Raw genomic sequence first — 25,817 nt, 5'->3', positions numbered from 1 at the left:
GTAGAGATGGCACAGTCCCTGCCCTTCTGGGACTTGTGGTCAAAAAGAAAAGGGAGACGTGTCCACAATGTGCAACAAAGTGGGGATGTCACGAGAGGGTCTGGCCTACGATGCTGCTCCCTAACCTTTCTTCAGCTTTTCACTGATGTATAATCTGCAAACAGAAAAGGGCATGCAGGATAAGTGTCCAGCTCAATGGTCAGATCAAGAAGAATAACCTTTTTTGGCTTTTATTTCAAAAAAATTTCTGGTTTTAGTATTTTTATTTAAAAAAATGTTTTTCCTTCCAGCTTTATTGAGATATAATTGACATACAGCCCTGTGTAAGTTTCAGGTGTACAGCATGATGATTTGACTTACATCCATCATGAAATGATTAGCACAGTCAGTTTAGCGAACATCTGTCATCTCATACAGATAAAGAATTAAAGAAATTGAAAGAAATATTTTTTCCTTGTGAGAAAAATAACTTCTTAACCTTTTGGGTCATGGAGTTGATCCTTTGAGATCTCCTGTTGGAAGCTCAGGATTCCTTTCCAGAAAAGTGCCTGTATGCACACGCATGCGTGCACACACACACGTACACACACTCTAAAACTTGCAGTTCAGCAGGTTCACAAACTGTAGCTAATCCATGAACCCCCGTGAACAGGTGCCGTGGGGACCTTAGTTGGGAGAAGTCAGTCTACCTGCAGAGTCTACCTGCTTTTTGAGTGTGAAAGACAGGCAGGTGTTTGCCAGATAGACAGGATGCAAGAGGACACTTCAGGTGCAGCAGGAACAAAGACATGGGTGGGTGAAGGGTCATGGCTGACAAGTCAGTTAACAAAACTGCCCCAGGAGGTTCAGGACCGTGTGTGATTGTGTAAGAGGTCATTGGAGTCGGATCATGGAGGGATTTAAATGCAAAGAGAAAAATTGGGCTTCATTCTGAATGTACTGGGAGGCCACTGGAGGCCTTTAAACAAGAGAGATACTGACAGTTTTGAATTTGCAGTCACTCATCAGGCTGCAGGATGAAGAGGATGTTGAGTGAGGGGGATGAGACCAGAGGCCAAGAGGCTCATTCTGAGATGGGAAAAGATGAGTCTGAACAGAGGAGAGAAGAGGGACGCACAGACTCTCATTCAGTCCCCAGAACATGGCTATGAAGAGTGGATTATTGTCAGGCTTAATTTACAGGCTCAGAGCGTGAAGTTCCTTGCCTGGGGTCACCCGCCCTAGAGGTGGTAGAGCCAGTATTCAGAGCCAGCCTGTGTCATCTCTAATGCCCCACACTTTAGCCAGGCTGGGCTGGAGCTCCTGGACTGTCTGTGCCTGGGTCAGCTACCTGCTGTGTGGGGAAGAGGAAGACTGAGCCAGAACAAAGGAGCAGGGGCCTGGGTGGGCTCCACTTCAATCCACTTTTACATCCCTTGTACCCCTGGCGTTCAGGGCCCTCTGGTCTCCGTTTCCTGGATGGGGTTGGAGGATCTCTAATCCCAGAGAGGAACTTCCAGCCCTAAAACTCACAGAATCTTTGAGCCGGGGCCATGGTGGGCCATGGGGGGCAGTGGGCTGGGAGCAGTTGGGGAGCATAGCCTCCAGTTTGCTCAGACTGAGTTTGTCTGTTTGCAAGGAAAGGAACAGAATGATAAGTCTTGCTGTTGAGAAGAATCCAACTCCAAGCACCATAAAAACTAAAATATGGTTTTGGAGCTGGAACCAATGCCATTCGAACCTCGTTTGCGGACCGAAGGGCCTGTGAAGCAAAGGCAGGAAGATGCCCCAGGGCCTGGGGAGGCGTGTGGGAGGGCACGGTGGGCGTCCCTCGCCGCTCCTTTTCCGCCATCTATTGGCCACCCCTGGAGTTGCAGGGTCCAGGCCAGGAGGCCGGGCAATTCCCCTGGGGAATGATCATCCCTGTAGGTGCTGGCATCTCTGGGACGTTAGAGAGGAGAGAGGTGCCCTGGTTAACTAACTGGTAACAAATAAGTAGAAAATTCCCCTCAAAGGCTTTAGTCTGTCAAATGGGGATAAGAATCCCCACACTTGGTGTTTTTTGGGTGGTAGGTAATGAAATGGCACAATTTCCCAGCACTTATCCTTTCAAGAGAGTATATACATCCCCATTGGACTGGCCAACCCAAGAAGTTCGTGCAAGAACGATGGATTGGAGAGCGGGATGGGGGCGTTTTAGAATCCGTTAAGATTAAATTCCAGCACTTTGTTGGAATTGTTTATTTCCATCCCTTCCTTCCAACCACAAAAGCACTGGTTCTGAGGGTTCTTTAAGGGTTTTGAACTAGTACATGAAGACACTTTATAAAATGTAAAGGGCTAGCACGTACTGAGGTTGTTATTAATGTCCCGGCAGTGCAGCCTGGTACCGAGAGGCTGAGACTTTATACAGATGGGGAAACTGCACCTCCAGGACTCACGCCTGCAGGGGTGCAAGGGCCTTCGGGCTTCCACACAGAGCTGTCGCCTCTGCCTGGAACGCTCTTCTTAGGGTCTTCTCTTGCTATTCAGATGTCAGTCCTTTAGGAAGCTCTGGCCTGATTCCCCAAACTAAAGAATCCCCCCTCCTTAAATGTGGCCTTGATTTTAAGTCACCTATTGTTTTCCCCATAGAATTTCTTTTACTGAAACTATCTTATGTATGTAACTATATGCTGGTCCATCTCCAGACCCTGTAAGCTCTAGGAGGACAGAGGTTTGTGTGTTGTCTTCACGATTATATTTCCAGGGCACAGAGCAAACAGTGCTTGGCCTGATGGGTAGTGAATGAATTCGTGGGTGGCTGCCTGAGTGGCTGGCTGGCTGGCTGGATGAATGGACGGACTGCGAGGCCTCCCGCTCAGCCCCCACCCCGTGGCCCTCCTGTGACTTCTCTGTGCTTCCTCCCCTTGCAGTGAGTATGGAGTTTGGGCGGGCCGTGTGGCTGCGATTCCACCCATCAGCCTATCCCCCGTGCCCTCACCCGAGCTTCGTGGCGCACTTGGGTGGCGTGGCTGTAGGCATCACCCTGGGCGTGGTGATCCTGAGGAACTACGAGCAGAGGCTGCAGGACCAGTCGCTGTGGTGGATTTTTGGGGCCATGTACACCGTCTTTGTGCTGTTCGCTGTCTTCTGGAACATCTTTGCCTACAGCCTGCTGGACTTAAAGCTGCCGCCGCCCCCCTAAGGGCCTGGAGGACCTCGGTCGGGGAAGGGAGGGAGAAGCAGCGTCGGCAAGGAGCAGCCGTATTCTTTTTCTCATCACCAGCTCAGTGAGGCCAGGGAGGAGAGGACAAGAGACGCTGGGCCGCTGTAATATTTGTGTTCCGATTTGAACAGAGTGGAGGCATTTTTCCGAAAGGCACCTGTTGGAGGATTTGGATGTGGCTTCTGTAGTTTTTCTAGATTGTTCTGAAAACCTCGGGCCAGGGTGAAGGCCTGGGGTGAGGTGAGAGTGGCCGTCCCCTCGGGCTGGGCGTGTCCCACGTGTACAGGGGTCCCCTCCCTTGTCATAGACTGGGCACCAGCCTTCTCACTCACCGCCACCCTGAGAGACCTAAGCGCGTAAGGACGGCCTGAGTCTGTAGTAGCCAGGCAGGCCCTTGTCCAGCCCCGAGGTCACTGTGGGCCAGGAAGTGTTCCCTCCATAGCTGTTGGGCCTGGAGCTCTGGAGTGGAAGGGGGCCTGGTGGTGGAGGACGTGTCGACTTTGGTCTGGGGGGGCCCAGGGTGCCCTCCCATGCATGTCAGTGGGTGCTGGGATGTGGCCTCTAGTGCCTGGGGTGGGCAGAGGAGGGCAATTCTGTAACGCCAGGCCCCACCTTTGCCCTGCAGGTACCCAGTGAGAGGAACCCAAGCGGGAGGGAGTAAACTTCGTTCCAAGTTCCCCCAGCAGAAGGGTATCAACTTTGGGCGTCTCCTGGGTGCTGACATCTCACACCAGTGCCCCAGCATCCATGCCCTTATGTTCAGGGCCTTTTCCTCCCCTTCCACTGCCCTGACCCCGCAATGTGTCTGTCCTTTGTTTATAGAGCCAGTGTTCTGATACGTGTGTGCATGCGTGAGTGTGTGTGTGTGTGTGTGTGTGTGTGTGTGTGTGTGTGTGTGTGTGTGTGTGTGGTTTGGTGGGCGGATGCACATGGGATGGGAAAGACAACGTAAGGCCAGTTGGAGGCTGCAGAGGAGGCTGCGAGGGGCAGAGGGGGATGGGGCGGGAGTTTGCATGAGAGGAAGGAGGGTGCTGAGAGATGGGAAAAAGCTTGCCCCCTTCTTTCTTGCCTTTCTCAGAGAGGCTACTGGGCTTTCTTGCCTTTCTCAGAGAGGCTCCCAGTAGCCTCTCTGAGAATCACTGACCGTGGGAGACTTGCCGTGGTGGAGGGAGACCTCGGGCCTTTCCAGGGACCCTCAGGACGCTGAGGTTTTCCTCGCCTTTGCCAAGTTCTGCTCTGATTCCCATCTAGAATAGACTCCCTATCTGAAAAGATTCTGTTGTATCTCCCTTAGGAGCTTTGGGGGCACAGGAGAGGCTGGAGCAGGAATGTTGAGGCCAAGTGCCCTTTTGAGTTGAGGGCACAGGAGGCTACAGTAAAAGGAACTCAATTCAGATGGAAAACTGCTCCTGGAGAAGAGCTGTAGGGTGCTTGGGTGAGTGTCAGAGGTGAGGGCAGCCTGTAGACTCAGATGCTCAGAGCTGGGAGGGATGATCAAATCCATCCCCCCACCCATTACCCAAGTGGCAAAACAAGGCTGAGGCAACGACCCCTGACAGAAGCTTGTGCCCACCCTGAGGGGTGGGTGTGGGGAGGATGGCCTTTGACAAACTACGCCATCCCCTTTATACCGCTCTGGGAACTCACAGCCACTGACAGCCCAGGAGGCTGCGTTCGTGCAGGAATGAGGCAGCCACGTGCCTGTCAGAGCCCTTAAATATACCAAGGTCCAGAGTCAGCCAGGCCAGGCATTTGGGGGTCTTGGGCCACTGTGATCGCACGTAAATGGTCAGGGTCCTCCTAGCCAGGGACACCCCCAAGCCATGCCAAGCCCTTCCCTGGCTTTGCCCAGCAATAGATTGTTCTGGTCCCCGCATCTGGCTCCTGAGGTCCTGCTGCACTTGTGCCAACGCTGTGCGGAGGACTGCCAGCCCCAGGGTGGGGGATGAGCCTGGGTGTGGCTGAGCTGTGCCAGCCTGTGCCAGCCACTCTCTGCCCCCTGAGAGGCAGGTGTAGCTGGAAGAGTCTGCTTCTTAGGAGACTCTGAGCTGGAATGGGGGCCAAGAAGACTCGGGGGAGGATGGGGGGGGGGCCTCAGCCCTGGGCTGCCACCACTGCTAACCCTAAGTGGCGCTGTCCTTTCCTGGAGGGACGGAAGCTGCTGGTGCCCTGCTGCAAGGCAGGGCGTCCCCTCCAGGCCCTGGCACCTGAGAGCTCTGGGATGTGGGTGGAGGGAGCAGAGAGGGGCCTTCTTGTTTGGTGCGGCCTGGAGAGGGGCAAGAAGACTGTGAACCAGAAGAGTCTAGAAAGCCCTCAGAGAAGTACCCAGTACCTTCAGAGTTTCAGATGGAAGCCTGTTACCGAGACGGACTGCCTGAGGCGGAGGTCCTGTCTCCCATCCTGTTAAGTCTGCCCTGCAAGGTCTGGGACGCGCTAAGGGAGCCTCCTGCACGCCTCAGGCCTCCAGCCCCAGCGGCTCCCTGTCCAAAAACAACCCTGAAGTTCTTTGCTGTGCTTAACGCCCACCTCCACCACCTCTCCCAACCATCGCTCCAAGCAAGACTGCCCAGTGATGACGGTAGTCACTTCACACCACTCAGGTCTCCAACCCAGGGCCGGGAGACAGCTGTCTGGTAAGAAGGCTTTACTTTTGGAGTCTGGGTTTCTCCCCGGCAAGTCCCTCTGTTCGCGAGCTCCCAGCACCTGCCAGCAGCACGTCCCCGTCCTCCGTCCTCCCTCCTCTAGTGTGGCCACCTGGCCAGGGTGCCGGGAAGCAGAGGGTGGAGTGAATCTTCAGGCTGTGGAGGCCGGTCGCCTTTCATCCACAGGCTCCAGAGACTGAAAGCTGAGGTTCCCCAAACAGCAGCCCTAGACTCACTCCCTCCCTAAACGGAAGAGGAATCATGGAAACTGGAGAAAGGAAAACAAACCTTCAGAGGAGAAATTTCGTTTTAATGACACCATTCATCATTCATTTTTTAATTAGGAAAAGCTCCCTAAGGAGATGCTTTTGACAGCTAATGGGATTCTCAATTTCCATGAGAATCATTCTTGCCCAGAGGATTAGGAGAGTTGCTGCTCGCCAAGCCTGGATCTTCTTTCCCCAGTGTCCAATTTCGTTTGCAAATAATGACGATTCCCAGGTGCAGTGGAAACCCTTTCCTGACATCATTCATGTTGCTCCCAGTGCTGGCTGGAAAGCTCTGAAACTCCTCTGCCTTAAAAAACTGCCCGACACTGATCTTCCCCCGCCCAGGACTTGAGTAAGTGGAAACAAAAAACACAAGCTGCAATGTTTGTTTCTAAATATTTTTATATCGTGTATATTCTGTATATTTTTGTTGTAACATATTATTTGAGCACAGATTCCATTAAAGATTTTTTTTTTCTTTAAGCCACTGGTTATTCAAGAAGTGACCTGAAGGGCTGGCATTGGAGTCTATTTCATCTCAGTTTGGGTTAGGGTGGGGGAGGGGGAGGGGGAGAGTGTGGACAGCAGTGGGGGTGGGTCTATGATGTATGCGCTACAGATGGGGCATCCGTGCTCGGTGCTGGTGTTTCCAGCTCGGTGGTTCTTTTTTTTTTTAATATAAATTTATTTATTTATTTATTTATTTATGGCTGCGTTGGGTCTCCGTTGCTGTGCGCGGACTTTCTCCAGTTGTGGCGAGCGGGGGCTACTCTTTGTTGTGATGTGCGTGCTTCTCATTGTCATGGCTTCTCTTGTTGCAGAGCTCTGGGCGCCAGGGCTTCAGTAGTTGTGGCACGTGGGCTCAGTAGTTGTGGCACGCAGGCTCTAGAGCGCAGGCTCAGTAGTTGTGGCGCACGGGCTTTGTTGCTCCGCGGCATATGGGATCCTCCCGGGCCAGGGCTCGAACCCGCATCTCCTGCATTGACAGGTGGACTCTTAACCACTGCGCCACCAGGGAAGCCCAGCTTGGTGGTTCTTAACGTTTCTTGAATTACTGAGTTCTTTTGAGTGGTTGATGAAAGCACGATTTCTCTGCCCATAAAAATGCACAGACAGACAATTCTGTGTATGATTTAGGGGGAGAGGGCTGTGAATAAGGAAACTCATCCATAGTTTCAGGTCAAGAACCTCTGTGCCAGCTGTCCTGGTGGGTGCCCTGCCTTCCCCTTCCACTCTTACACGGTACCCCAATGAGAGCTTAATATTTTGACTATTATTATTGGAGGAATTGTCTTCAAAATATCCTAGGTACTTCCTTTTTTACCCCAATGGCCTAGTCTTTAGGTCTTTCTAGAGACTGTCAGCACCCTGATCTGGAGAAGCGATTAGGAATGTTCTCAGGGTAAAAGGGCATGGACAGTTCACATACAGAAGGGGAAAATAAGAGGAGCATTAAGTGTTAAGGTAGAGTCTGGTGCTTGGTAAGTTTAACAATCGAGTGGGCTTTGAACGGGTGAAACCTGAGAAGGTGATCCGTTCTCACCAGTTTTTCTAAGCTGATGGCGGTGTATGTAGTTTTGCCATTCATAACTTTCGCTGGAGGATTAAACTACCCTGTTAAATTCACTGTGGGAGTTGTTTCCCTTAAATGTTTTCACATCAGTTTCCTGTGTATCATTTACAAATATTTTAAAATGCTTTCTGGGATGGCAGAAGGCACCCCAGAACAAACTTGAGAGCAGGGTTCAGCCTAAAGGTCCAGGAACCCACTTCTGTTTGGAGTGTGGAGAACTGACTCCCCTAGAAGGAAAGTCTGGACCCTGTCAGCAGCCGTGCTCCCAGGACTCAGTTCCAGGTTCCGACACCCGAGGCAGTTAAAGGTAAGCTCCCTGGCAGCCAAAAGTCGTTAAGCCAGCTTTGGACTTGGCCTCTTATCCCTTCCTTCTTCACTCTTCGGCTTCCTCCCTTCCTCCCTTCTACCATTAAGTAATGGAAAGATTCTCATTCTTCCCATTACTTAATGTTTACCGATAATGAGGTAATTATGAAGACCATTTACTGGGTACCTACTATGTGCCAGGGCACTGGGCGAGAGGCACTTTCAATCTTACTCTCATTTAATTGCACAGCTACTTGGTGTGAAGTGGGTGTAAGTACACCTGTATTGACACATGAGGGCAAGGCTTAAAGAAGTTCAGTAACTTGCTAGTAGGATCACACCCGACTGCCTGGTTCCGAAGGTCATGTTCTCAGCCTTCGGGTGTTTGTATAGAACTTTAAGGACACTAAGTCTGTAGAAGCATCAGGGTGTTTGTTTAAAGAGCCAGTCTCATTGCCCTGGGCCTGGGGCCATTGGTCACAGCCATGAACCTTGGAACATTCACTCGGTGTTCACTTAACAGGATCTCCATTTTGTCAGCCCTCCCAGAGGTAGGTCACAAGAAAATCAGCAGCTATCACCCACTATCACCCCCAATGTCCAGAATCTAGCATTTATGCCAATGCAGAGTGGTATGAAGTCCATGAGGCACATTTAAGAAGTTTAGCAGATATAGGACTGGAGCTGCCTTCTTAGACCTCCAAATGGAAAGACTTCATTGAAGCCAGTGGGGTTTCCATGACTAAGAAGACACATGGTTAGGAAAATGTAGTCCTAGTAACTGAATCTTATTTCTGAGACGCCTGCAGGCTTTTCTGGCATCTGGTATAAGTGATCCTCTGGTAAAGGAGAGGCATTCTGTCATGGTTAATAATGAATGGGAGTGAAAGGAATTGACTTGGGTTATTGAGTTCGAGAGGTAAACTTTACTGGACAATGAATAAAACATTGTGATGGAAATTGCTCCTACACTCTGCCTGATGCCTCCTGCAGGATGCAGAAAGGTGTCCCCCAGCAGGTGATTTGATTTCCTTCAACAAATTCCTTAGCCTAACAAGTATAATTTCCCCCATAAACTTGTTGCGAATTAATAAAAATGTCAGGCTGGAGAATTGAGCTCACTGAATAAAAATGACTGTGCTGGTGAGAAGCTAAGCTGTTTTATTATTATTATTGTAAATATAATTACAGATAAATTGAGACCATTTTTGATACGTGACAAACATACATTTCCTGTGTATAGCACACAAATAATACATAATGTATTCCACACTTGAACAAATGCTTTTTAAAACTTTAAAAGTTAATATATTAGCTTATTAAAATTTGAATACAGTACATGTTTTTGGTCATGAGCTCTTTGAGTTTCTTCTCATGGCCCACAAGATATTCAACGCCATGTCACTATTTTCCTTGTCTACAGTAGTGATATACAGTTTATCATACACTTTTAAAATAAGACTGTTTTATATATAACTGTGTAATGTAGTGAGCTTACATTACAAAAAGTATATATAGAAGTACATATAAAGAATATGTAATTATGCCTTGACCCTATCCATAAATGACTTGAAGCAGGTAATACATTTGCTTTTAAATGCTATTTACAACATGGACTCTTGAATGATATGTGAATTTGAAAATGAAAAATATGTTTTCCAGACTCAAAATGTTGATGTCTTAACATTGTTTATTTAAAAATTTGATTTCCAAGTGGGCAACCCTACATTAGAAAAAGATTCAAGGGCTGTGCCATAAAATCGCTTGTTTTCCATAGTCATTCTGAATTTAATGCTATAAAAAAGATGCTACTTGGATTTTTTTTTCCTACACTGACTATGATCCAAGTTATTAAAGTTTAAAACCATATGAAAGCCTTTATGAGGATCCTGAATTGTATTTCTCATTAAAGAAAAGAAATGGCTCAGTGAGTCATGTCTCTAGACTTCTATATAAGAGAAAGCAGAAGGCCATTGTCAGTCATTTGCAAAGTTAAAACTCAGCACTTAATGTGAATTTAGATGCGTGTAGGAGAAGATTTTTACGGGCTTGTGTTCCTCTGAGCATCCTGAGGGCAGTGAGAACACAAGACTTCTGATCTTCTAAACAAAAATCATTATCAAATGGATTTATTAAAGAGCTAAGCAGAACAAACTGCAGTCATACGTGTGTAGCTACAGTTGGCTTCCATGGGAATTATAAATGGCTCTGAGAACACTTTCAATTGATTCAGAATAAAACAATTTAAGGCTTGCAACAAATGTACAAAAAACTAAAAGCAATGATTAACCCTGACATGAAGAATCTCTGTTACATTTGCTTGTACAATTTATGTACTTTTGTTTCTTTTTTAACACTCGGTTTAAAAACTCCAGCATTTTCATCTGAAAGAAAAAAGAAAATATAGGCTCTTGGCAAATACCTGTGAACAAATGAAGAAAGTGATGGGGCCACTTCTGCAGTAGCTTTCCATCAGAGATAATGTTTTATCTTGAAGCTAGTACATCTATTTTTAAAGCTCATTTACTTCCTTACACACTCATGATTTATTTGCATATTGACATAAAAGCTGGCTTCATCATCCATCCATTATCAATCAGACAAAAAAAATCTATCAAGCACCCACAGGATGCACAGATCTGTTTTCGAAATGGTGTCGTGGTGTTAATCTGTCCTAAGACTAGAAGTACTTTTTTTAAAAGAAGCTATAGTACGTTGAGAAAGAAGTATTATCATCTTTCTGGGAGGAAAACTTGCTAAATACTGCAGCAAACTCCTCACAGAAGCCACAAGATCTCCTCTGAAGTTTTTTAAGGAACAACTCCCTGAAGTCTAGAATTTATGAGACCAGCAAATGTAAAATTTTCACAACTCTAACACATATCTATCTAGGGCTCAGTGAAGACTTGCCTCAGATTTATATGTCTAATTAGGTTTAATCTTAAAAGTACAACATGAAAAAACCTAGAATATGTTTCAAATAATCTGAAATAGCAATCCTATGACAGTTATAACAACTGCAATTTCAAACACCAAGGCTTGCATAACTTCACAATATAATCATCTCAAAACATGTGATCAAAAACTTTGGGTAGGAGCTTCTTTCATAAATTCTTCGAGGACAGCTACCACACTTTTGGCTTCGGGCATTTCTTCGTGTTCCACTTTAACAATCTTCAAAAGGATATCTCCACTACCACAGTTCTTTAGGAACATGTAACATTTAAACAAAGCATAATGACTCATTTCTGCCTGCCGGATAAATCTCTTCAAATTATTTGTGTCTTGTATGGCCTAGAAAAAGATTACCCAGTTAAATATATGTTTAGTGAGATAATAATGAAGCCTGAAAAAGATCTCCTATCCAGCTGAGAGCTCAACATATGTTACTGAAATGTTTGCTTTTTATTTTTGAATATTTTCATCATTTTTATTGCTAATATACTTTGCCCTTGGTAGAACAAAATCTTTTATATATATAAAGTAAAAATACTTTACAAATCTCCTAAATAAGGTGACAACATGCCTCCCCACCAAAATTTTGAACGCTTAGGCATGGAACTCCTTTTTTTGTGCTTTCCAACTAAGATATGTCACAAATTACAAGACTGATGTCCTTGAAATATAAGCAAGCATTCAATCCAATTAATTGGATATGCAGTGGTACATATGCAGAAGCCACTGAAAAATATAAATGGAATGCCTTTTGAGGATTCTAGTTTGTGTTTGTTTTTAAAAAATCATTTTAATTATTGTGAATAAGGCTTATGGTACAAAATAGATACAGAATAATGCAAATTTATGGTTAAGACCCGGACTCTACTTGACAATTTATCAAAAAATATAAAGAGGGCTTCCCTGGTGGCGCAGTGGTTGAGAATCTGCTTGCCAATGCAGGGGACACAGGTTCGAGCCCTGGTCTGGGAAGATCCCACATGCCGCGGAGCAACTAGGCCTGTGAGCCACAATTACTGAGCCTGCGCGTCTGGAGCCTGTGCTCCGCAACAGGAGAGGCCGCGATAGTGAGAGGCCCGCGCACCGCGATGAAGAGTGGCCCCCGCTTGCCGCAACTGGAGAAAGCCCTTGCACAGAAATGAAGACCCAACACAGCCATAAATAAATAAATAAATAAATAAATAAATAAATAAATAAATAAATAAAATTTAAAAAAAAAAATGTAAATTCCCACTCTTTAAAAAAAAAAAAAAAAAAAAAAAATATAAAGATATTGTTTACATATAGAGAATGACAGGTAACATCTTTCATTAGTATTGCCTTTACAATTTATAATGTCGCTATATCATAGTGGATAGATTTGCTCCATTGAAATGTGTCTTTTTGTTTGTTTACTTGCAAACAGTAAACTAACATGAAAAAATGTTCAGCCTGAATAATAATTAAAGACAGATGTGAATAGCTATGGAGTGCCAATATTGAATTAATAAAAATAAATAAGATTGATAAAAACTGTTATATTAGGTTCTGCATAGAAAACCCACACACATTGCTGGCCATTCTGTAATTTGTTCCTATTTTTCTGAAGTGCAAGCTGGCAATTTGTAATAGGAACCAAAGCATTCAAACACTTTAACTTGGTAATCCCACTTTTGGGAATATACCCTAAGGTAATAATCCAAAGGAAAAAAATACGATCCAGCAATGCTCCTTCTGCATCTACCTGAAGAAAACAAAAACACCTATTCAAAAAGGTATCTGCACCCTCATGTTCCCTGCAGCATCACCGACGACATGAAGAACCCAACTGTCCACTGACGGATGACTGGACAAAGAAGCTGTGGTATATATACACAGTGGAATACCACTCAGCCATGAAAAAGAATGAGATCCTGCCATCGGTGACAACACAGATGGACCTCAAGGGCACCATGCTAAGTGAAACAAGTCCGATAGAGAAAGACAAATACCACACGATCTCTTCTACATGTGGAATCCAAATATGTATAGATTTAAAAAAAAAAACAAAAAAAAAACAAGCTCATAGACTTAGAGAACAGACTGGTGGCCACCAGAGGCAGGAGGTAGGGAGTGGGAGAAATGGGCAACCCGTATTGGTTTTGGTTGAAATAAACTGAATTTTTAAAATGCAAATAAAGGGACTTCCCTGGTGGTCCAGTGGTTAAGAATCCGTCTTGCAATGCAGGGGATGCTGGTTCGATCCCTGGTCAGGGAACTAAGATCCCACATGCTGTGGGGCAACTAAGCCTGCGTGCCACAACCAGAGAGCCCGCACACCACAATGAAGAGCCCGCACTCTGCAACTAAGACCCGACACACCCAAAAAATAAATTAAAAAAAAAAAAAAGCAAATAAAAACAGTGATATACCATCGTCACCTGTCAGATTAGCAAAGATGAAAAGTTTAGGTACCCAGTGGTCACTGGGTATGGAAAAACTGGCACTGAGGATTATAGTTTTGAGAATGACATCATAGCTACAAAGCAGATTTGTTACTCAGTCACTGGTACTAATTACAATTCAGACAAAGACTACGTGTGGCACTCGGCACACAGCCAATTAGTTACCTTTAGTTTAAAGTTCTCCAGGACTTGTCGAAAAAGAAAAGGGTTACCTCCTTCAGCACCATTCAAAAAAGCCTGCATCCAATCCTCACAAAACCGATTGCTTCCTATAAAATATTTTAGAAAAAATAAAAGTGAAATCACAAGACATTTATTCTTCCTTTCTTTTTATTTATTTTCTTTTTTTTAAATTGAGGTGTAATTGACATATTAGTTTCAGGTGCACAACATAATGATTCAATATTTGTATACATCATGATATTCTTTTCTCCTTTATAAAAACTCTTATAATGAATTATTTAAGACTTCTATAATGGTCTAAAAAAACTTAACTCACCACCTGGTTAAGAAATACCAAAATGGTTGAAGCTCCAATGTGCCTCTTCCCAATCGCATCCCCTTCCTTTCCCATCAGAAAGGATTATCATGCCCGTGTCTTTCTTTAAACTTTTGCCACATACTTTATCTCTAAGCCCTATATAGTATTATTTTGCATAGGTTAAAACTGTATTTTTCTTTAATGGCTCTTGCACTATATAATATGTTTGTGTGCTATACTGAGACATATAGCTCTAGTTCACTCATTGTCATGGCTATATAGTATTCCATTGTACGAATAGAGCAGTTTATCAATTCTCCCGTTGACAGACACTTAAGCTGCTTTCAGTTCTTTGCTATTTCAAACAGTGCCCTTATGAACATCTTGTATTTGTCTCCTTGTGTACATATACAAGAGTTCTCTATATACCTAGGAGAAGAATTGCTAGGCATGACATGATTTCCATGTTTCTAGAACTGCTATTGTTTTTGGTGATTTGGGGATAAACATGTAAAACTGCACAAGACAGGAAGGATAAGTTTGCATCATTTGTTCTCAGCGCAAAAAAGGAGATTCACAAGCCTGCTCCCGGGGTTGTGGCTCACCTGCGTTGTGGAACTGAGGCTGGGAGCTACTACAATCGATGATCACAGACTTATGCTGCTCCTCCGTCATGGCCATGCACAAAGACGTCATGGTGCCTTCGTGAATAAGGCCTTGGAGACTGGCCACACTCAGAAACCTGCCACACACACAATCCTTTTGCACAAATTATATTACAGGATGGGAGGGAGGAAGCAAATTCATTCTGCATTGGGAGCGGGGGTGGGTGTTAAAAACATAAATATCAGGCTTGCTGTGGAAAAGGTTCTCTCTTTGCAAAACTGTTCTTTACCTGTGAATGTCTCTCTTTGTTTTTTCATCTGATTCTTTAACCTCAACAGGAGTATAACTCAGAGCCTATGAGAGAAAAATAAAGCCTAACTGATACATGTATTCCAGTTTTCCTTGTTGAGCAGCCACTTGTGACTAAACATCACCTCCCCCAATAACCACCACGCTAGACGATGCTTGCTGGGCACTGCCCGGGAGCTCTCCAGAGCCTTGTTCAGCTGTTGCTTACTAATGGTCTGAAACCTGGCTTCACCACCTGGGCTTGTGGGGCCATCCAGCCTCAGCTGCATCTACCTACCACATATTTACATGAAAAACCTGGCCATTTACTTGAGCCTACCCCATTGTCTGGATATTTTAGTGAATTTTTCATTTTTTATTTGGACATTTTTATACGGTAAAATCACTTTTGATTTCCATTTTCCTTCTCAAATTATTTTGAAAATTACACCTCTTCCAGATCACTTCAAAGAGTAATTATTTTAGGGAGTTCCCTGCTGGTCTAGTGGTTAGGATTCGGGGCTTTCACTGCCGTGGCCCAGGTTCAATCCCTGGTCGGGAACCAAGATCGCATAAGCTGTGCGGCGCGGCCAAAAAAAAAAAAGTAATTATTTTACAACTTTTATCCTATTAGAAGACTCAGTATTTGCAATTCTACCTTAGTAGTGTAACTTTCTAGATCTGAATAAATAGAGTGTGGTCTATCCTAATTGCAGGCATTGTCTGAATGAATGTTCCGGGGGGAAGGTAATGTTCAGAGAAAATAAGTATGTCTTTAAATAATCCAAACTCGGCCAAAGTGATTCTCAATTAAGGAAATGATTTTGTTTGGGCAATACTTACAGCATGTAGCAGAAAGGTAAGCTGCTCCTGAAAGAGATGAACCACCCTTTGGATTGGGCATACAACATCCTCAAACCAGCTGCTCAGGTAGGACTGTACGTGGTTCTCCCCACCCCTTTCCTAGATCAAGAGAGAATGTCATTTGCTTTGATATCAGCCTTCACCTTAGTGGACTTAACATTTTCTTCATGATACTCTTGACAGTGAAAAGAACTGGGGACAGACACCTTCTTTTAAGCTAACACCACAAATTTTAAAAAAGGAATTGTGATATAACTTTGCTGGGCTTGTTGGGCAGAGTGGGGATTAATTCAGTACTGCATTTCTTAAAAACACACTAAGAAATGCGTTATATAAAATGAAGAGACTGAATTAATAGGGTTCCATGCTATTTCTTCACTGAAAGGAGTTGGGGCATTTACATGTCAATCTCCTCCCACTGTACTGTGAACTCTTGGAGATACTCTCTTAATAATCCTCTCCCCAGCACCTGGCACAGCATCTGAAACGTCCATGGATGAGCTTATAAAGTGCCTGTTGAATGACTGAAAGAATGCAGATAGTTCGTTCACATTCGAAATGCAAACAGGGAAGGATACAAGTCATCGCATCAAAGCACTCAAGCCCACTCTGGGTGTCAGACACGCTGCCAGGAGCTCATTTGGCTTCCTTGGCTGTGCTGCTCCCTGGGGCTGGAGGGAGAGCTCCAGCCTGGGAGAGCAGCTCCCCCTAGACTCGTATCCCCAGCTCACTCCTATGCTATCCATTCCCCTCCTGCAGTGTCTTGTAAGCACATGCACGACAAGTGAAAGGAATTACTACCACGTGTAATGGGTAGTAAATTTATAAGAGTTATGACTTAACTGCCACCAACCAAACGCGTAGTTTTTAAAAGGTATGGATAAAGGAATCGATACGGATGTATCTAATTCATAAAAGATCGATTAATGAAAAATGGGATGTTTCTAAAAATCTTTGAGGTTGAGTTCAAGGACAGTCATCCCATTGCATAGCATGTCTCTGGTGCCAGAGGCTTTGTGGGCCATTAGTTCTGACCAGAATATAAATCTTATGTGTCTAGAAATTGGGAAAAGAACGTCATCTTCCTCGCTTGGCATGTTACTATATACCTTTGAATTTAATTGATTGAATTTTTCATAAATGCAAAACTTCAGAAGCAGTCTTGTGAAACTTACAGCACTTATAGGACTATGTTCCCTGCTTCCCTTAACAAGCACCTTTCTTTTTTTTCTTCTTTTTTTTAAAACAAATCCATTTTAAATTAATTTATTTATTTTTGGCTGCGTTGGGTCTTCATTGCTGTACACGGGCTTTCTCTAGTTGTGTGGAGTGGGGGCTACTCTTCATTGTGGTGTGCGGACTTCTCATTGCCATGGCTTCTCTTGTTGCGGAGCACGGGTTCTAGACACGCGGGCTCAGTAGTTGCGGTGCACGGGCTCTAGAGCGCAGGCTCAGTAGTTGTGGCGCATGGGCTTAGTCGCTCCGCAGCATGTGGGATCTTCCCGGACCAGGGCTCGAACCCGTGTCCCCTACATTGGCAGGCGGATTCTTAACCACTGCGCCACCAGGGAAGCCCCCAAGCACCTATTAGCCCGCAAAGTAGCACATTTTCAGAATTCCTAAGTGTCTGTGTCCACCTGGATGATTTGACAAGTATAGCAGTTGCATAATGTTAATCATCCCAGTCTTTAAAAATTTTAATGCAGGGACATCCCTGGTGGTGCAGCGGTTAAGACTCCATGCTCTCAATGCAGGGGGCCCAGGTTCAATCCCTGGTCAGGGAACTAGATCCCGCATGCCACAACTAAAGATCCCACGTGCCGCAACTAAGACCCAGCACAACCAAATAAATAATAAATATTAAAAAAAAAAATGAAACTCTTTTTAAAAAAAATTAACACAATCATCTTACCTCACAGTTCATGTTATTTTTCAGCCCTTGAATATACTTGTCCAATTCAAGCCTGAAAGTATGTTCTTAAGGAAGCAATAAAGGATGAATCAAGAAAGGGTTTTATCTCTCAATAGGTAATATAAAAATCTCTCAAATAACTGTCAATTAAAACAAGCCAAGACAAACTGGTCGTATGGAGGTCTGAAATTGAAGTTAATGCATAAGAGGTAGAAAACCTTTTCGGAGGTTGCTAGTAATAATCCTCTACTTGCCTGCCAACATTTTCCTTCCTGATACCCTCAAAGACCAAAGAAAGGATATAGCTCAAGTCCTTTTTCAGACCCTCCTAAAAAGCAGACCACATACTCTGAACAGTTATGTTCAGAGTCTGTTGTTGCTGTTTGGGAAAGCAGTTTTTCTTGTTGGAAAAGGCAGTAATAACAACCAACTCGGTAACCTGGAGTTCTAGAAAAGAAAGAAAAAGGTTAAATGTATTATTTTGATAACTCGTGCATGTAGTTCTGTAGACTCCTCTGAGCCCTGGTCATCCTGATCTGGCAATACCATTAGACTGCTCAGTAGGTCAGAGCTTCCCAGACTTCTTGGTTTACTTGTAACAACAGAGGAAAATGAACATATACCATAACGGGCTTTAGCTAAAGCAGCACCTAACAAACATGGAATTTCTTTGAATTCTCCTGTCTTATGTGAAAAATTCATGCAAATTTCACTCTTGTTCATAGTTTATCCATGTTCACATAAATATAATCATCTTTTCTCCCTCCCCTAAACCTTCATGAATCACTGAAGCCCCAGGCAGATGTGAAGTGTTTATCCGATGGCCTTATCTTTGGGATGTGGCCTCATACTCCTGAGAGGACTTGATGCCAATATCATGGTCTGAAGTGAACTACAATCAAGGGGTGTAGTGGAAAGATGGCTGGAATTCAACTGAGGACACCTATATTTAAGCATGAATTCCATCAATGTGACCAGCCTTGGGACCTCAAGTTCTCTAAGCTTATGACTTCATCTGAAAATGGAAGTAAGAGTATCTGCTTTATCACCCCTTTGTAAGGAGAATGGCATTGAAGTTTGTGAAAGCCCTTTACAACTGTAAAGTATACAGTTTTAGTTTTGGTAATCAGCTCTTTTCTTCCAAGTACAAGGCTAAATGTGTACACTGAGGAGGCAGAGTCTCTGCCACTCACTTAATTCCATTCCACAAAAATGTGTGTGAGGCCCAGTGCTCAGCTGCCAGGGAACAAAGATGAACTTTGCAGGTCTAGTAAGTACTGATCTTTTGGAGTTTCTCACCACTTCTCATATTTAGCTCAGAAATAAAATCTCAGGATACAGCACATTTTATACTTACCTCAGCTCCACAGATGCAACATTACCCAGCCCTTCAAAGACTGCTCCCTTAGAAAGACGCTTAGCAATGAAACTGCACAGCTCTGGCTCCAATTCAGATGGTAGATTAGTATCCGCCAAGGAGAGGCTTGACAAATGAAAGACACACGTTCCTTACCAGTGGACTCTGCATTTACACCCCGGAAGTCAGACAGGACATCGCTAAAAGCCCTCACTAAGGACTCGGCAAAGCTTTCTATCTGACTCCTGTTGGTGAGGCTTCTAGGAATGTATATCACCAAGTATGATCTACCTCATCCATTTAAAATAGTTCTATCTTTCCAGCTCATTCTCTCTAGTATTATGACTCCACTGGGACCCCCAAGCCACTGACCTTAGATCTTTTTCACAGAAACCTCAAGTTTCTCATCCTCACCTCCTTCCTCCTTACCCAGCTTAAATTCCAGTCATTGTAATCACACCCCTGCACACATTCTCATTCAACCCCTTTGTTTTCACCTCCCTGTACCTGCTTAGCAAAACTTCAGCCCTGGTTAGTCCAGCTCTCTACCTACTCGGCATCTGCACCTATGCAGCTGAATGTGGCTGGACAAAAACCCACATCCACAGTGTCTAGTAGCATTTTAAATTAATGACCACTAGGAATTCCCTGGCGGTCCAGCGGTTAGGTTGGTGGTTTCACTGCCGTGGGCCCGGGTTTGATCCCTGGTCGGGGAACTAAGCTCCTGCAAGCCGTGCAGCACAGCCAAAATACATAAATAAATAAATAAATTGAATTAATGACCACTAGCCTCCAGTGGGCCCTACCGCTGCCCAGCTATCACAACATTTCCTGGTTCACTCATTCTTCTACTCTTTGAGATCTCTATTTTTCTTTAAATTAATTAATTAATTTATTTATTTATTTTGGCTGCGTTGGGTCTTCGTTGCTGAGCGCGGGCTTTCTCTAGTTGTGGTGAGTGGGGGCTACTCTTCTTTGCAGTGCACGGGCTTCTCATTGTGGTGGCTTCTCTTGTTACGGAGCACGGGCTCTAGGCACGCGGGCTTCAGTAGTTGTGGCTCGTGGGCTCTAGAGCGCAGGCTCAGTAGTTGTGGGACACATGGCTTAGTTGCTTCACGGCATGTGGGATCTTCCCAGACCAGGGCTCGAACCCGTGTCCCCTGCATTGGCAGGCGGATTCTTAACCACTGTGCCACCAGGGAAGTCCCTCGAGATCACTATTTCATGCCTCCTCTTCTTTCCTCAATCCTCCAACTACCTACTACCCATGAGTAAACACAGCAGCTTAGTGATCATTTATGAGCTAAACATAAACACTTCAGTTTGGTTGAGATTAGAATATAAACAGAAACTATGAATTAAATATGCAGGAAGAAAAGCTCTTCTATCACCAAACTTCCCAATAGAAAATATAAACCCAATACGCCTCACATCTTTGGTTTCATGTTATGGAAATTTTCAAACATATAAAAGTAGAGAGAATAGTATAATGAACCCACATGTACCTAGCACCCAGTTTTGATAATTATCAGCTTATGGGCAATCTTGTTTCACTTGGGGGGGGCAGGGATAAACTGGGAGATTGGGATTGACTTTTTTTTTTTAACTTATTTATTTTTTAAATTTATTTTCGGCTGCGTTGGGTCTTTGTTGCTGCTTGCAGGCTTTCTCTGGTTGTGGCGAGCGGGGGTTACTCTTCATTGCGGTGCGTGGGCTTCTCATTGTGGTGGCTTCTCTTGTTGCGGAGCACGGGCTCTAGGCGCGTGGGCTTCAGTAGTTGTGGCATGTGGGCTCAGTAGTTGTGGCTCGCGGGCTCTAGAGCACAGGCTCAGTAGTTGTGGGACACATGGCTTAGTTGCTTCACGGCATGTGGGATCTTCCTGGACCAGGGATCGAACCCATGTCCCCTGCACTGGCAGGCAGATTCTTAACCACCGTGCCACCAGGGAAGTCCCTCGAGATCACTATTTCATGCCTCCTCTTCTTTCCTCAATCCTCCAACTACCTACTACCCATGAATAAACACACCAGCTTAGTGATCATTTATGAGCTAAACATAAACACTTCAGTTTGGTTGAGATTAGAATATAAACAGAAACTATAAATTGAATATGCAGGAAGAAAAGCTCTTCTGGCATCAAACTTCCCAGTATAAAATATAAACCCAATACGCCTCACATCTTTGGTTTCATGTTATAGAAAATTTCAAACATATAAAATATAGAATAGTATAATGAACCCACATGTACCTACCACCCAGTTTTGACAACTATCAGCTTATGGGCAATCTTGTTTCACTTGGTGGGGGGGATAAATTGGGAGACTGGGATTGACTTTTACACACTACTATATATAAAATAGATAACTAAAAAAGACCTAGTATATAGCACAGAGAACTCTACTCAATACTCTGTAATAGCCTATATGGGGAAAGAATCTAAAGAAGAGTGGCTATATGTATACATATAACTGATTCACTTTGCTGTACACCTGAAACTAACACAACATTGTAAATCAACTATACTGCAATAAAAATTATTTTTTAAAAAATCTTGTTTCACCTGTACTCCCATGTTGTCCATACCTCCCACTTCCCAGACTTATTTTGAAGCAAGTTTCTGGAATCATATTATTTCATTCCTAAATTTCTCATTAGGTATCTCTAAAAATGAGGACTTAAAAAAAAAAATATATATATATATATCTATCCGCAATTCTATTACAGTACCTGAAAAATTCCTTAAATCATCCATCATCCAGTCACTCAGTGAACATATTTTTGTATTATACTCCACTTTGCATCCATCAAGTATTGAGGTTCATTCATTCATATATATATAAGTATATATTAAATATCTGCCCTGTGCCAGGTACCACTCAAGGTACGAGGTAGGGAGACATTGATGAACAATAGAGACAGCAATCCCTGCTATCTTGGAGTTTACACTGTAGCGTGCAGCAGAGGAGCTATGAAAGGGTATTCAGTGGGGGGGGGGAGGATTTTAAATTTCTTGATACTTATATGATATTGAATATTTACTGGAGTTCCAATCAAGAAGCTCAGAATAACTGTGTGGCTAATCACAAGGGTATTTGGATCTGCCCCAGCCTTGAATAAATGAACTAATAAGAAAATCAAGATGAGGTTCCTAGGGGAGAGGTGGGCTTGATGGTTTGACTCAGGGAAAGCTGCGTGGAGACAGGGTACCCACTGACATCTGCAGGCCAGAGATGATGCCCTTAAGAGAAAAGCACATACGCGGGTTATGGCCAAGCTGTTTTTACCTGAAATCATCACCAGAGGGAGTTTCTGCATTTGTGCCACTTGGGCTTCCATCATCACTGTCCGCTCGCTGCTGTGCCAATCTGCACGCCGCAAAAGCAAGTCAGCTATCAACTTATGGGTTCTAACTCAAGTGGAGTATGGGGCCCCCCACCCCCCGCAAGCAGGATAGGGGCAGTCAACTAAAAATGCTGCAAGGTAGAAGTGCTTGAATCCTCCACTGCCTCCATTGACAGGGAAAACCCATAAAACAGCCCTGACAAGAGCTCCTTCTCTCTCCAGGCCACTTAAGGGGTGGAGGAAAGGCTAAATTAAACATCCAGAAGAGTCAAGGAAATTTACTCTTAAAAACAGACTTTACAGGGAATTCCCTGGCGGTCCACTGGTTAGGACTCGGAACTTTCACTGCTGAGGGCCTGGGTTCAATCCCTGGTCAGGGAAATAAGATCCCCCAAGCCACGCACTACGGCCAAAACAAAAACAAAAACAGACTTTACAGGGCCAGAAGAACCCCAGGAAGTCTGCTGGGGCAGAGGGAAAAGAGGCAGCAAGGACAGAGGGTAACTAGAAGGTGGGCGTGGGGGTAGGGATGGCGGGTTGGGGATGGAGGAAAGTGGGGAGACAATGACAGGAAGGACAGGGGATGGGAATTGACATTATTGAGCGTGCGTGGCACTGCGCTAAACAAAAGGCAGGGGCGACAGGACGGGGCTGGAAGATGTCAAGGACAGGGCGCAGAGGCATGGGAGGGCCAGGGACAAAAGTCCAGGATGGGGGTCCGGAAGTACCGCGTGAGGCGAGGAGGGCCCTGAGGGCCAGAGACCTTGGCTGGGAGGGGAGAAGACGGCGTTTGAGAGCCGCCAGGCTGCGGGACCCGGGGTGGGCTGCGGGACCCGGGGTGGGCTGCGGGACCCGGGGTGGGCTGCGGGGTCGGGCGGCGGGGCCGGGGGGGCGGGGCCACAAGGGCGGCCGGGCGCTGCACCTGCTTCCGCGGTAGCTGTAGAGACAGTAGTGGCTGCTGGGCGGCGGCTCGAGTCTCCGCTCCTCGGCGGAGCCACCCTCCTCGCTGCTCTCTACCTCCTTTTCATCCCCATCCAGCGATTCCTGCAAGGAGGGGAGCATCGCGGCGGCCACTGAACGGCCCTGTGTCCCCGCCAAACCGCTCCCCCGCTGCCGTACAGTCCTCGGTGGCCCGGCTCCTCCGGCTCCCGGCCCTCGCGTATCTGCGTTCCGCCGGTTTCCCGGGCTCTCAGGCGAGGAAGCTGGACCGCCCCCTGATTTTTATCTCTTCTTCTCTCACATCATTCAGGTCTCTGCAGAAACGTCACTTCCTCAGAGAGAACTTCTTGACTGCCCTATGCAAAACACATCCCACACGCACCTCTCCTGCTGTCCCATCAGTCTCTGTCCTGTCCCCTTATGTTTACTTCTTCTTCATCGCACTTACCCCCACGTTATGTATTTGTTTACTATGTCTCTCCCACTAGAATGTCAGCTTGTTCACTGCTATATCCTCTGTCCTAGCCCATGGCCTACGGTGCTCAAGAACTGTTTGCTGAATTAGTTCTAAGATTTTGTAACGCCTAAGCATGTTTTTCTTGCACGTTTCACCCTATCACCGTATCAAAGATATTAAAGTACACCTACATCTCATGTTAACTTTATATAGAAAAATAATATCTAACATGTACTGAGCAGTTTCTGTGTGTGAGGACCCTTCTAAGTGCTTTACAAATACTTACTCATTTAATTCTCGCAACTCCGTGAGGTAAATATTATTATCCCATTTGACAGATGAGTAAACCAAGGCCAGTATCACTTAACTTGTCCATGGTAAAATAGCTAATAAGTGGCAGAGTGGCATTCAAACCCACTCTGGCTCTAGAACTTTTTTTTTTTTTTTTTAATTTATCTTTGGCTGCCTCGGGTCTTCATTGCTGCCCACAGGCTTTCTCTAGTTGCGGCGAGTGGTGCGCGGGCTTCTCATTGCACTGTCTTCTCTTGTTGCGGAGCGCAGGTTCTCGGCACATGGGCTTCAGTAGTTGTGGCGCACAGGCTTGGTTGCTCCGCGGCATGTGGGATCTTCCCAGACCAGAGCTCGAACCCGTGTCCCCTGCATTGGCAGGCGGATTCTTAACTACTGCTCCACCAGGGAAGTCCCTCTAGAACTCTTAATACTGCAAAATTGAATTGAGGATGACTTGTTGACCTAAAATTATTGGACAATTAATCTCAGGGTTGTTTTGTTTTGTTTTTTGTTTGTTTTCACTTCTTTAGATCTTTAATTTCTTACAATATTTTGGTTTTCCAGAATATAGTTCAGAACTTTTGTTAAATTTATTCCTAATTTTTATGCTTTTTAATGCTATTGTAAACAGAATTGTTTTCTTAATTTTATTTTCAGATTGCTTGTTGCTAGTGTATAGAAGTACAATTGATTTTTGTATATTGATCTTGTACTGTGAACTTTGTTGAACGCTTATTAGCTCTAGATTTTTAAAAAATGTATTCCTTAGAATTTTCTATAACCAAGTGTATTAGTTTTCCAGGGTTCCCATTAACAAAGTACCACAGACTGAGTGGTTTAAACACACACGCAAAAAAAATTTTTTTTTGGCTGTGTGGCTTGCAGGACTGAACCTTAGGGTCCCAGCAGTGAAAGTGCTGAGTCCTAACCACTGCACCCTGAACAACAAAATTTATTGTCCCACAGTTCTAGAGGTTAGAAGTCCAAAGTCAAGGTGAAAACAGGGTTGGTTCCTTCTGAGGGCTATGGGGAAAAGTCTGTTCCAGGTTTTTCTCCTTGATTTATAGTGGTCTCCTTCCTATGTCTCTTTATATTGTTTTCTTCTATACCTATCTCTGCAACCAAATTTCCTCTTTTTGTAAGGACACCAGTCATCAGTGTCCACCCCAATGACCTCACCTTAGCATTATTACCTCTGTAAAGACTCTATTTCCAAATAAGGTCACATTATGAGGTACTGGGGGGTAGGATTTCAACACATTACTTTTTCTTTGCGGGGTTTTTCTTTTATTCACACACTCATGCCATCTCTGAATAGAAATGGTTTTACTTGTTCCATTCCAATCTGGATTCCTTTTACTTCTTTTTCTTGCCTAATCACCCTGGCTGGACCTGCAGTACAATGTTGAATAAGAGTGGCAAGAGTGGACATCCTTATATTGTTCCATCACCTTCTTTCTTCATTTTTGTTTTTGGTAGAGCACTGGGCACCATCTAAATTTATCTTATTTTTTATTTTAGGAAGAATGAATAAATGCTTTTCTATAATCACTCCCTACTTCAGGCCAATTTCATCTCTTATCCAGATTACTGTCACATTCTCTATGACTTGCCTTTCAGCCTCCACCAATCCACTGTTCTCACTGTAGGCAAAACGATTTTTTCTAAAACGCAAATCTAATTCAGCTTCATACTTACTAACTCTGTGACTCTGTGTCAATTACTTCAACTCCCCGCTCCCCCCCCCTTTTTTTGGCTGCTCCGCCCTGCAGCTTGTGGGGTCCTTGTCTGGCCCACGATAAGTGCTCCATGGATATCTACTATTACTTTTTCCTTTTAATAGTAACATCTAAGTTACATTACTGGTTATTTCTCTATGCCAAACTCTAAGTGCAGACAGAGGAAGTTTAAGTGGCTTGCCCAA

At 44.7% G+C, this 25,817-nt stretch overlaps 2 protein-coding genes across 5 annotated transcripts in view; one reads left to right on the top strand and one right to left on the bottom strand.

The window, feature by feature from the left end:
• Positions 1 to 6,773, top strand: part of RHBDL3 (rhomboid like 3) — a 46,847-nt gene extending 40,074 nt beyond the window's left edge. For all 3 annotated transcript variants that reach the window (XM_082443734.1, XM_082443732.1, XM_082443730.1), the window contains one exon: positions 2,895 to 6,773. In XM_082443734.1, coding sequence (XP_082299860.1) covers positions 2,895 to 3,166 — 272 coding nt within the window. In that variant the 3' untranslated portion in view covers positions 3,167 to 6,773. The remainder of the gene's footprint in view (positions 1 to 2,894) is intronic.
• Positions 6,774 to 9,118: 2,345 nt separating this feature from the next.
• LOC309651244 (protein Njmu-R1) lies at positions 9,119 to 25,636 on the bottom strand. 2 transcript variants are annotated; one of them, XM_082443741.1, is made up of 10 exons: positions 23,129 to 25,636; positions 22,149 to 22,229; positions 18,864 to 18,989; positions 17,810 to 17,953; positions 17,507 to 17,564; positions 15,574 to 15,693; positions 14,732 to 14,796; positions 14,442 to 14,578; positions 13,521 to 13,624; positions 9,119 to 10,361 (listed from the first exon to the last, which is right to left on the bottom strand). In XM_082443741.1, the coding sequence occupies exons 1-10, from the start codon at positions 23,266 to 23,268 to the stop codon at positions 10,263 to 10,265; spliced, it is 1,074 nt and encodes a 357-aa protein (XP_082299867.1). In that variant the 5' UTR covers positions 23,269 to 25,636; the 3' UTR covers positions 9,119 to 10,262. The 2 variants fall into 2 exon arrangements, with proteins under 2 accessions (XP_082299867.1, XP_082299866.1); XM_082443740.1 differs by having other exon boundaries at positions 9,119 to 11,271; positions 23,129 to 25,632.
• Between the last annotated feature and the right edge of the window lie 181 nt (positions 25,637 to 25,817).

This window comes from Balaenoptera physalus (genome assembly GCF_965194825.1).
Source record: "Balaenoptera physalus genome assembly, chromosome: 20".
Lineage (NCBI taxonomy): Eukaryota > Metazoa > Chordata > Mammalia > Artiodactyla > Balaenopteridae > Balaenoptera > Balaenoptera physalus.
The sequence above is the reverse complement of the archived record's forward strand: the minus strand, read 5'-3'. Positions and strand labels throughout refer to the sequence as shown.